At 46.2% G+C, this 12,449-nt stretch overlaps 2 protein-coding genes across 3 annotated transcripts in view; one reads left to right on the top strand and one right to left on the bottom strand.

Annotated features, from left to right (window-relative positions):
- NUP54 (nucleoporin 54) overlaps positions 1 to 5,222 on the top strand; it is a 38,288-nt gene extending 33,066 nt beyond the window's left edge. The window contains exon 12 of the mRNA XM_043544784.1: positions 5,210 to 5,222. The gene's annotated coding sequence lies outside the window, so the exon portion shown is untranslated. The remainder of the gene's footprint in view (positions 1 to 5,209) is intronic.
- Positions 1 to 12,449, bottom strand: part of PPEF2 (protein phosphatase with EF-hand domain 2) — a 39,491-nt gene that overhangs the window by 9,953 nt on the left and 17,089 nt on the right. Inside the window, exons 6-11 of one of the 2 annotated variants that reach the window (XM_043544782.1) lie at positions 4,396 to 4,510; positions 3,375 to 3,421; positions 2,274 to 2,440; positions 2,148 to 2,184; positions 1,905 to 2,054; positions 245 to 595 (exon numbers count right to left, since the gene is read on the bottom strand). In XM_043544782.1, the coding sequence (XP_043400717.1) occupies positions 245 to 595; positions 1,905 to 2,054; positions 2,148 to 2,184; positions 2,274 to 2,440; positions 3,375 to 3,421; positions 4,396 to 4,510 (867 nt within the window). The remainder of the gene's footprint in view (positions 1 to 244; positions 596 to 1,904; positions 2,055 to 2,147; positions 2,185 to 2,273; positions 2,441 to 3,374; positions 3,422 to 4,395; positions 4,511 to 12,449) is intronic. The other variant, XM_043544783.1, reaches the window with a different exon arrangement.

Below are 12,449 nucleotides of genomic sequence, written 5' to 3'. Positions count from 1 at the left end.
AACCATGCTCTGTATTCTTATTATAGCCATAAGACCTAGGAGCCCATGATGAACCAGAACTCCACTGTGCCAGGCATTGTACATACACAGAACAAGAAGATGGTCTCTGCCCCAAAGAGACAAATAAACTAGCGACAACGTATTAAAAAGAGAAGAAGAGTTCCCAGGACTTTAATTTCCCTCAAAAGTTACATTATTCTTAGTGCGGTCTTCTCTAAGACAAACGAAACAAGCTCGAACTCACCTGCTTCCACTCTTCTTGGCTAGACTCGCTTGTTTCACAGGACTCCAGCTCTGACTCGGTCATGGTGACGGAGCTGACACAGGTGAGCTCCTTGTCCCCTGGAGTCTTACTGAACCCCACCTGCTTGCGGCACTTCTCCAGCTCCTCTTGGACCGTCTGCCGGACCCACTGGGAGAGCTCCGTCCTGCTGGCTGTGCTCGCAGCGCTAGCTAGCTCAGGCCGGAGGCATGAGCCAGGGAACGAACTGCTCCTCGGAGGATCAACGCCCACAGGGCTCTCGCCATTTACCGCTTTGGAGTCCATGTGTCTACTCTTCTCTTTTCTCTTTTTGCCCCTTAACACAGAAACAAACTGAAAGAAAAGAGAGAGCGGGGTGGGTCTGGGCACCAGGCTGGGGGCCAGGAGCTCCCAAGTTCTGACCTTGGCTCCAACACGAACACCACCTTTGTGGCTTTGGCCAAGTCATGCAACACTCCTGGCCTCAGTTTCCCCCTCTGTCAAATTGGGATTAATCATACTCTCTTACTGGTCTGGCCCTAGCTGTTGTGGAGTCCTGCACAAAGTAGGATGTAACCAAGCTAGCGCTGCTGGGAAGGATGGTCTAGTGGAGACAGGATTCTATTCCCAGCTTTGCCACTGCCTGCTGGGTGACCTTGGGCAAGTCACCCCACCCCCCTGTGCCTCAGTTTCCCCATCTGTAAAATGAGGGCAGTGCCTCACTGTTGAACAGGGGTGATGTGACGATAAAATCCTTACATGCTTATGAGGTACTCAGATCCTATGATCAAGAGACCCATGTCAGTACCTGGACAGAAATCGAACTAGCTGAAAGTGGAAAGGGCTGGCAGCAGGACAAGCAAAAGATACTTGATTTTAGGAAGGTAAGAGGAGAGTTTAGTGATTAAAGGAGGCGGGGGATCAGGGATTCCTGTCATTCCTGGAGGGGATGTGGAAAGCTACAAGGGAGCTTACAGAGAGTTTCAGCAGCTGAGAGTGGGTTGGCTGGGCGTGGGAGAGATCTTGTGGGTGTTATCACAGCAGGATCCCTCAGAAGAAAATGTGCCCTCCCCAAACCCCTGCACAATAGGGAAGTGTGGTGAAGCGTGGCACACAGAGAGAAAGTAACTCGCATAAGGTCACTCCAGAATCTGCCTAGGGCAGAGCCAGGACTAGAACCCCCATTTCCTGAGTCACGCTGTAGTGCCTTACCCACACCAGACCATCCTCAAGCCCAGTGTTGAAAAAGAAATTACAAGCCAGGGGGTGCAGAGCAAGGGGACCAGTGCTACCGAGGGAAACAATCCATGAGCAAGGGGACAGAATCCTAACCCTTATTACTGACTCCCTTTGGATCACAGAGCCTGCCTCAGCCAATCCATTTAACTACATCAAAATCCATCACAACCCAGGACCGAAACTACGTTCTTCCCAGTGAAAAGAAACCCAGAAGCTATTCTATTCTCCTCCCCTTTACACCTAGTGCACACGCTCAGTTAAGTCAAATCAGTCCGTTTCAAGCTGGGATCTAAACATGCTTCCACTACAAAGCCATTCTCTGGGTTTTTATTCTCTCTGGCCAGGATACCAAAGATAAACAAGCTCTCGCAATCACAAACCAGCGGTGCCTTTGTATTTCAAGGAGTCCACAAAGAAGATGTACCTTGTGCCTTTGGATTTTGGCCAGCAGCACCAGGTCAGTCACGTCAGACACCCCGCCGTGTAGAATCAGGACTTTCTGATCGATTAAGGTGGCCAGTGGCAGCCAGCAAAAGACATTCTGGAGCATCTTGAGAATTTTCTTCCCATGCACCTAGAAAGACAAGGGCAGGAAGGAGGAGGTGAAGCACCAGGAAGTGTGTGCCAGACACAGAAAAGAACGTGTGAGATTTCAAAGCAAACCTACCTTGTATTTTTGCATGACCTCCTTGGTGAAACCATAGCTAGATGGAAACGGAAGAGATGATTTTGAGTAGCCATTTAGTAACAAGCACATTGCACTCCAATACCCCGCCGCAGTCCACGCCCATACCGTAAGTTGACCATGTGGTCCTCGTGGTTTCCGCGGTTCAGATGAACCTCTTTCGGGTACACCAAGAGAAAAGCAAAGAGAATGATCAAGATCTCAATGGACTGTTTGCCTCGGTCCACAAAGTCCCCGTTGAACACATAGGACTTCTCCGGGGAGGGAAGGCCGTTCTACACAAACAAGAAATACAGTCAAATGCCACAGGGTGAGAAGGGGACAGACGGCAAATCCCGCCCCCCCTGCGTCCTCCGCACCGCCACCCATACATATATCCGTGTTCCAGCTCCTCTGATTCACAGCATCTTTATCATACACAGGTTTCAGAGTAGCAGCCATGTTAGTCTGTATTCGCAAAAAGAGAAGGAGTACTTGTGGCACCTTAGAGACTAACCAATTTATTTGAGCATAAGCTTTCGTGAGCAGTGAGCTGTAGCTCCCGAAAGCTTACGCTCAAATAAATTTATTAGTCTCTAAGGTGCCACAGGTCCTCCTGTTCTTTTTATCATACACGTCAGCAACTGAAAAGAATCAGTACTGTCATCTAGTCATTGTGCCCTATGGTGAAATTCCGGCCCCACTGATGTTAATGACAAAACTCCCCTTGACTTTTCTGAGGCCAGGATTTCACCCAGTATAATGCTAACTGTACTGTAAAGGATTAGGCAGAAGGAAGCTGGTGATTCGATTGGCTGACTCCTCTGGTGATCCAAATGGCTGCAGTTCCATTGACTTCCACAACCATTTACCCCACCTGAGCGTCTTGGCCAGTATCTGCTCTGCAGCCTCCTATCACTTTACATGTAGGGATACAAACAAGTGGTAAGAAAACAGTCAGGTGTTGTCTTCTAGCTTTCAAAAATTGACTATTAACCCTTGGAAAAAATGTACAACTAGAACAATAGCTGTACTAACAGATTTAAACAACAACCAGGGATAAGCTTTTGTTTAGGGAAGCCATTTCCAAACCAACTGAGCTGAACGTGAGAAGGCAGCTTTGAGAGCTTGATGCTGGAGAATACTCCCCACTGCAATCGGTGGGACTGCTCCCGTGAGTAAAGGCCGCAGGATGGGCCAGTGTGACTCTTAGCAAAGCACAGTACATACCTTGTAAAATATCAGAAACAAGTCATCCAGCCGGCCATGCAAGTCTCCTAACACATGAAAAGACATTCAGTTCAGGGCATACTTTCCTCCTCCCTGACATTTAACAAAGCAAAGCTGTTCATGCTGTCGCTTAACAAAAGGGACGGCCATTAAATTGCTTTCCATAAATCAAAGCTGCTTTCCGTGTCCCCGGACCCACTAGATGTTGTCGTCAGAAAAAGGGGTCCAAAAGAGGTCAAATCATTAAAAAAATAAAATCTCCTCCTAGTGCCACAGAAGCATCTATTACTGTTTGCTGCTACTTACCATGCATTGCACTCCCATCCACATATGCAAGTCTCCCATGGGCAATTCCTGTGCCCAGTTACACTAACTACAGACACTAATGGCAAAACTGGGTCTATTCAATAAAGCAGCTAATTCTTAAGGATGCATCACAAGCCTTGTTCATTCTCTTTAATGATTAACTGGGTTTTATGGTTTGGATTCCCCTGAACTGCTCTCGTGAGCACCCCCACCCAAGCCCCCTTCCCTTCCACAACTTCTCCTGTTACAGCAGAGCTATAGCAGCCTGAATACTAGCATCACTAGATTCACTGACCACAATATGCATGGCCAAGTCTCAGGGCAATTCTATTTATATTCCAGCGGCTGAACTGATCTAAAATAGGGAAAGAATACAACGGACAAAGCTCCCAACTCTGAGCAAAGCCTAGTCAGTATGGAGACTCAGGCCCTCTAACGGTCAGGTTTGATTTGACTTGAATGCAGCAGGTAAAGGTGAGCTTTGACATCCAACCTGATTTCCCACTGTATACAGAGACACAGCTATACCATTTTGAAGCTACACCACCACAAGTAACAGCACCAGATCCTGCTCTGTTATACACATACTGGGGTTACACACCTATTACAGAGCAGGATTTGGCCTACACTGTTTTGCATTTAAGAACAATCACCATCCACATGCATGGCTGCTAGTTCTGGGTGTTCGAGGGGGTTTCCTTTCGAGCGCTCTTACCGCAGACAGTGATCTCCTCGCTGTAGCAGGTGGAGACATGGTTGATGTTTGGCAGCTGCATGAGATGTCTCCTGGTCTCGTGCAGGAGCTTTAAGACATAATGAGCGTGGAGCTGCTACTGGGAGAAATCAAGGGAATTAGAGTGGGAAGTTCACCACATGACAGTGTTCAGGGAGCAGAAGCAAACGGACTTGGGCAAGCTGTTAGCATGGTACTTCCAAATGGAAAGGGCCACCTAACATGCTACTGCTGGTAACGAGGTGTCCAGGAGAGGTCCGGGGGAAAGGAGACCTGGACTGTGTACATGGGCCAGCCCAGCTGAGATAGCAGTAGCCCAGTTAGGAAGGACTATCTGCAATTCTTCTATGTGGGAGTATGCTAGGGGCCAGATTTTGAACAGCGCCTTTCACTGAGAGCAATGGGAGCCGCTGCGGCCTGCACGTGTTTGAAAATCTGGCCTGCCGAGAGACAGCGAGAGTTAGCGTGTTGTGGCACAGGACCAGGGCAGCTGTTTTAGTGGTTACCTGTTACCACCTACACGCTCCAACAGAGATCAGGACCCTGTCGTGCTAGCACGGTACATACACAGAAGAGACACTCCCTGCCAGGAAGAACTTACAAACTAAACAGATGAGACAGACACAGGCTGCGATAGGAAACAGCAACAGAGAAGGGTAGTGACTCGCCCAAGGTCACGTGCCAATCTGGTGACAGAGCTGGCGATAGAACTCAGGACTCCTGGCTCCCAGTCCAGTGCACTATCCACTAGACCTGGCTGCCTCTCTTCCAGACAGCCACAGCCCAGATATTCCAGGTAGGAAAAGAGTCTCCTCCAGGCGTTTCTTATTTTTAGTCTTCCCCTCAGAAAGTGCGACTTTGTGTTGCCTTGTGTCCAGGTGAAGCACACGTACCTAGGATTTCTTTAATGCTGCTGAACTAAGGGCGCATCTTGACGAACAATTAGTGCGTGGCAAGCTGGGTTGTAAATCCACCTCACACTGCCCTGCTGCGCACTAATTGTCCAAGTGAACCCTGCCTGCTCACCTAGTGAGCACTGACCTACCCCTGTTCCAAAGTGGAGGAGATCAAAGTTCATTATGGGACTTTGAACATACAGCAGCAGGCACCACGTGGATATTTAGTGCACAGTTAGTTTGTCTAGCCAAGCCTTTGTGGAGACACCAGAGGTCGGTCTCTCTCTCTTTTTTTTTTTTTTAACAGCACTGTTCTTGAAGGAGAACGTCTCAGAGAACTGCTATTATGCAATGAGCCACCACCTTGTTAACTGAGCTGGTCGGGAACTGGACTTTCTGTATTACAGGAAATTTGGGGGGTTTTAAATTTGTTTTCATTCTGACTCAGAATGAAAACAAAGCCAGTTAGACATTCTCAAAGATACCCTAAGAGAAGCTAAAATAAAAGAGAAGGGATTATCGGAACAGCTAGAGGAAAAAGAGAAAATACAAAAAGAGAATCAGGTTTTACAGGGAATGGTAAAGAAACTAACTTCAGAACAAGGTAGGGCCTCTGCCAATCACAACCGCTGAGAATGTATTATTAAATGTCTCCAAACAAAATTGGGATTTGCCACCCGCCAAAGCAACAGCTGTGATGGCAGGAGAATGGGACCAAGCCCAATACGGCGAGATCCCCGAGTGGGAGAGAGAATGGGACCCTAGTGAAGCTTGGAATGGAGATATATGGGATGAGCCCCAGGGATTGGAACCTATCGAACAAAACCCTATTGCAGCCATACGACGAACTACAGTCACAACCCCCGCAGAGGGAGGGGGAAATACAACTATCACCACTGTCCCTGTATCAGTTGCTGACCTAAAAGCCATGGCTGATCGTTTGGGACCCGTAAAAAAGGACAGTTTCTCCAGATGCTGTTCTAATGCTTTTTTGCTTGCCATAAGGGAAGAGCTGAACGCCACTGAAGTCTGCCACTTGGTGGGCGGCTGCACGGCTTCAGAGATTCGGAGGGTCCTAGACAGGATTAGAATCGACGAGAACAGCAGCATATTGATTGTAATGGGACTTTTTGGAGAGCAAACAGGCAGGCACAACTTCATAGCACAAGCCGTAGCCAGAACCCAAAAGCCCCTTGAAGACCCCCAGAATTATTTAACCCGATGGGGTCTGATGCAGATAATGGCTGGCTTAACACCGTTGGGCAACGCCACAGCACTGGATACAGTGGCATTCAGTGTACAATCCTTAAGAGACTGCTGCTTCCCTAACCCCCTACTACTCCGGGAGACTTGGAATTTGGCAAGAGGGTGGCCCAGCTACCCTAGGGGAACTAAGAGGCTTGGTCCAACAAATAACTACCCATTCGGGACCACAGCCCACTATAAAAAAAAGAAAGAGCTGCCTAGGTAGCTGCATTAGAACCAGCAGTTACATACACCAATGAGCGCGGCACAAAGGGAATCACGGGGTCCTGAGGAGGATATACTAGAGGACAATCCCGTGGATGGGGAAACCGGGGGCGACAAGGAGATCGGTTATATCCAGACCTGCGGTAATATCAGACAGCCTCCTCCCAGCAATCAAATGAAGGAGGTGGGCACACGGAAAATGAGGTTCGCCGGACAGGGCAAACCGAGAACAGTGGAACGGGGCCCCTACACTAGAACTAGTCATGGAAGCCATGAGGTTGAAAACCCCACCAAAAGAGGTGGCTAGCGTAACTCGGAGTGCACCACCCCCTCCTTCCTCACTGTAATGCTTCCCGGACCCACTCCCTTTTCCGGGGCAAGAATAGAGGGGCCCTCTGAATGAGGAAACCCCCACCCCCCATAGGGGCACAGAGATGGAGGTTCATAGGCACGGTCTCCTGGGATCCCAGGGGATGACCATATCCACCTATGTTCAGCAGGGTGGATATACCCCTACACTAGCTGTAATAGATACAGGAGTCGCTGTATCCTTAATCAAAAAACCCCAAAAGCAGAAAAAAAAGATTAAAACAGGTAGCTTTGAAATCCTTTCAAGGGAAACCTAGTCTCGGGTGGGAATGGACCCAAGTCTCCTTTTCGGTGCAAGGGTTTGAGACATTAGGGGATTTGATCCAAACTCCCGATATGGTTGATGAAATTATTCTGGGATCTGACTGGTTGTTCAAAAACAATGGGGTGATTAATACGCCTAGAGGTACTCTTTGGAAGTTAGAAATTCCCCTCAGTATGGACTCAAAAGAAAACAGATTGCAGTAAAATTAATGCTTGTGTTAAGATTGTTGGGGAACGTGTGCCTCCCCAAAAACAAAACTCCTATCCGAGAGAGGCAGAGGCGCAATTGGTGCAAACCATCCAAGAATTAGAACAACAGGGGGTCATTCGAAAAATGAATTCACGCTTTAACTCCCCTGTGTGGCCGTTGCTAAAGGTCAATCCTGGCGTCTAACAATTGATTATGGAAGAATCAATAAGGGAACCATTCCTATTGTCCCTATTGTGCCTGATATGACACAGGTCAAGCAAAAAGTGCAAGCCACATCTAAATATTTCTCAGTTATTGATCTGGCCAACTGTTTCTTTGCCATACCCCTACACCCAGACTCACAAGATCGGTTTGTCTTTACAATAAAGGAGCAACAATGGACCTTTTGTCGGTTGCCCCAGCGATATCACAACAGCCTGGCTATTGCCCATTGGCATGTTGTGGCTATGCTAGACCAGTTGAGTCCACAAGAAAGGTCTTTTGTGTTTTCATATGTAGATGATATTTTGATATTTGGGGAAACTGAGGTGCAAACTCAAACACTAATGGAAAAAGTTTTGGCACTAATTCAGGAAACAAGTTCAAAGTATCCTCAGACAAGGCTCGCTCAGTTGGTGCCACCTCAGGTTACATATCTGGGCATAGTCGTTGAACAAGAAGGGAGACAAGTAGATCAGAGGAAGGTAAGGGCACTGGTAGAAATGCCAGCCCCTACCGACACCCGCTCTTTAAGAGTTCTGCTAGGAAGATTCAATTTTCTTAGACCACACATTTATAAATATGCTGAAATAACTCACCCATTGTGGAAACTGCTAAAGAAAAAGACAAAATGGGAATGGGGAAAAGAGCAGGACTCCGCTTTGAGCCTGCTAAAACCGAAGGCTCTCTCAGCCCCAGCCCTGCGTTTCCCTGATGAATCACAGCCTTCTGTTATTCGTTTGGCAGCCAATAACATGCCCTTGGCTGCCGCACTATTACAAAACAACGAAGAGGGAAAGCTAGTGCCGGTAGCATATGAATCCTGGAAATTACAAGGAGCAGAAATAAATTTTGACCCCTGTGAATGAGAGTGTCTAGCAGCCGTCAGAGCAGTACAATCTTTTGAGCCCCTCACAGGAACGGCCCCTATTACTATCTAAAGCACCCACACTCCTCTCAAGTACATTTTGTCATGGAGATTGATGGGAGGTAAAGTCTCAAACACCCAAATGGCCCAGTGGACGCTTATTTTAGTTAATAGAGGGGTGATCACAGAAATGGTATCCAAGCCAGACATGCTAACACATGCCCTAATTGAAAAACGGAACCGATATGAATGTCCAGAGGTCACTCTGGAGCAAAGAATTGCCTTGGTAGAGGCACCCACACTGGAAGAATTAGATCCCGTGGGTAAAGAAAAGCACGTCTGGTTTACTGATGGGAATGCAATGGTAGTAAAAGGGAAAAGATGTGTAAAATACTCTGCCATTAAGTTAGAAGAGGAATCAGAGTAGCAGCCGTGTTAGTCTGTATCCGCAAAAAGAAAAGGAGTACTTGTGGCACCTTAGAGACTAACAAATTTATTTGAGCTTTCGTGAGCTACAGCTCACTTCATCGGATGCATTCAGTGGAAAATACAGTGGGGAGATTTATATACACAGAGAACATGAAACATTGGGTGTTACCATACACACTGTAACAAGAGTGATCAGGTAAGGTGAGCTATCAGGGACATTTAGACAATGGATTGTTTCAGCATACCGAGCTCCACGCAATTTATCAGGTTTTAAGGCAATATGAAAATTCCCCACGGCCCGTGTATATTTATGCTGACAGTGATTTTTGAATGAAGGGGTTACAGTTCTGGATACATGATTGGTATAGGAACGGGTGGAAAGCAGCAGATGGAAAGGATATTGCATATTCAGAGGAATGGAAATGGATTTACCAGTGGGTAACAAAGAACCCTAAACAGTTAAAGGTGCGACATGTAAAGGCACACAGTAAAGGAACGGGTATGGAGGCCACCTGGAGTAATAGGGTAGATATAATAGCCCGACAACACGACACAGCAGTTGTAACCAAAGGTCAGAAAAGGAATGTCTGTGCTGACACATCTGAGCCAACAGATGGCATTACAGACCGCCCTAACTGAGTTCCAGGAAAAATAGAAAGACAGGAGTTACTTAATGTAACCCATCAGTTCATGCATGAAGGAGTGGAAGGGACTTTCAGAAGGCTAAAGCAAGCAGCAGAATGGGAGTGTGTGGAAGATGATGTTAAAACATGGGTGCGAAATTGTGTGCGGTGTGCTCAGGACAAGGCTCATCCTCTGCACTGGCAACCCAGGATGCAGCAACGAAGGCTCGGGCCGTGGCACAGGGTTCAAATTGATTTTATTGACAAATTGCCAAGGAGTAAGGAAGGATTCTAGTACTTATTGGTAATAACAGATTCCTTTTCAGGATGGGTGGAGGCATTTCCCACTAAAAATAACAGCACCAGGGTGGTGGCCAAAAAGTTGTTTAATGAGGTAGTATGTAGATATGGCACCCCTGAAATGATAGATTCTGACAGTGGGGGAGCCTTTGTAGGAGAAATACAAGCCTTGGGAACTAAACAAAAGCTCCATATACCATACTGGCCTCAGTCCTCAGGCCAAGTCGAGCGCATGAACCGCACCGCACTATTAAGGAAGGTTTCAGAGTAGCAGCCGTGTTAGTCTGTATCCCCCCCAAAAAAGAAAAGGAGGACTTGTGGCACCTTAGAGACTAACAAATTTATTTGAGCATAAGCTTTCATGAGCTTATGTAGCTGTAGCTCACGAAAGCTTATGCTCAAATAAATTTGTTAGTCTCTAAGGTGCCACAAGTCCTCCTTTTCTTTTCTTTTTTTTTTTTTTACTATTAAGGAAGCGCTGCAGAAGGTAGTAAATCACACAGGAAAAGACTGGCCAGACAAACAGCCTCTGATTTTGGCTGCCATCGCAGCAGTAATAGATTAAGGACAAAAATTCAACCCTTTCAAATTCTGTTTGGACATCCAATGGGCCTAATGATTGATCCTAGTTACCCAGTACAAGGTCAAGAAGAGAGCTCTAATATAACTCAGCATGATTATTTTCAATGGCTCAAACAGTTACAAGAAGATAAAACCACCCTCCAGTATAGGGTTAATCAGGCCATCAAACACATGAACAACAAAATTCAGAAACAGAGGCCCACAAAGGCAGCCCTGTGGGAAACGGGACCAAGTCATGTACCTTAAAATGGGGAAAAGGGGTCACTCACTGGAATGAGAATGGATAGGCCCTTACTCCATAGTGGACTGCCTTAGCCCATTGGTATACCACATTGAAAAAGATGGAAAACTGAAATGGGTCCATGTTTCACAAATTAAACTGTTTACATAAATAATTATGTTTGAATTCTTTGCAGAAAAGAACATCCCGGAACCTTAGCACGAGGTGCTGCTTAACCAACAGAATTTTAATCCACAGAAAATGAGACTCCAGTGTAAGGTCTGGCTTTACCTGCTTCTGGGAACTTTTAGTGCCCAGATAATTAGAACGATCATGGGAGAAGATGCAGCCCTGCTCATAAGCCAATCTTTAAGGAATAATTCACTCCCTGCCAACCAATCATGGATTCCTACCTGTGATCCTCAAGGAATGGTATGATAAAAACACTAGCCAACTCTTAAAACCCTAAGGAAATACCTATGTATAATCTCTGGGAAGGGGAAGTTGGATTTAAGGTTTACCTTATAAACACCACAGGAATACCAAATCACTGGGAAATAGGGATTAAAATAGAAGGTCCTTATGTGGATAACAACTGGCATTCCAGCTACCCACGATTACCATATCAATGAGATAAGCCTGTTAAGACAGGGACAATACTAAGAGTTATTGTGGGATACTGTCCAATACTCCGTAGTAAACTGAGCCTATGGTTCCCGGACACATGCATCAGAACCTGGACCAGGGACTATGCTTTTGAAAGAGGTACCCCAATTAAGATAAAGAAACCAGAATTGTTTGTGACTCAGTGTGATCCAGTAAAAGTCTTGTTAAATCCACAATTAGTAAAAATGAAAATTGGTATGGATTGGACTCAGCTGAACGTGTCTAAATTGGAACCCAAATGTTCACCCTACTCCCTTCCTATTCTAAAGGCCTGGATAAAAACACATCAACACCCCAATGGCTGAGCAAAATGAGATGTCGTAGACACCATATTAGGAGGAGCTGGTTTTGGAGCAGGAATTATTAATACTGTAGACCTGGAGGTAACTAAGAATAAGTTAAGTTCCTTGCCACAACTGCAAGATAGTCTCATTCACAAGCAGGCAGATATGACTGTGGACTTGGTACAAATAGGCCTGGGAAACCTAAAAGCAACATGGAATATGTGGGGGTGGTTGACCACCACCTCCTGGCTGCTATATAAACAACAAATAGAAGTAGGGAATAAAACTGCCTTGGCCATAGGATGTACTGAGATGCAAATTCTTAGTTTAGCATCACTTGAACACGAACTATTTTGGGTAATATCTGGGAATATACAGGTATTAACGCATCTTTTAAAACAATGGAAGAGGTCCTTGTTTGACACCTACAAACATGAATGGATGCAATATGTTTCCAGCATGGTTAAGTCTGATTTGTTATTAGGTGAAATTATTGTAAAAATTGCTTACCCACAGTCTGTGGAGACAGAAATATGGAAAGTGAGCCCGCTCCCAAAATTGACAATGGGATCCTTTTGGCTACCCCAGGTTATGGGTCAGTGGGCTGGGAAAGAGAAGTAATTATTGGACACCCGAGGGTGTACGGAGTGGAGCCC

This window comes from Chelonia mydas, chromosome 4 (genome assembly GCF_015237465.2).
Source record: "Chelonia mydas isolate rCheMyd1 chromosome 4, rCheMyd1.pri.v2, whole genome shotgun sequence".
Lineage (NCBI taxonomy): Eukaryota > Metazoa > Chordata > Testudines > Cheloniidae > Chelonia > Chelonia mydas.
Note: the sequence above shows the minus strand (reverse complement) of the source record. Positions and strands in the feature narration are given on the sequence as shown.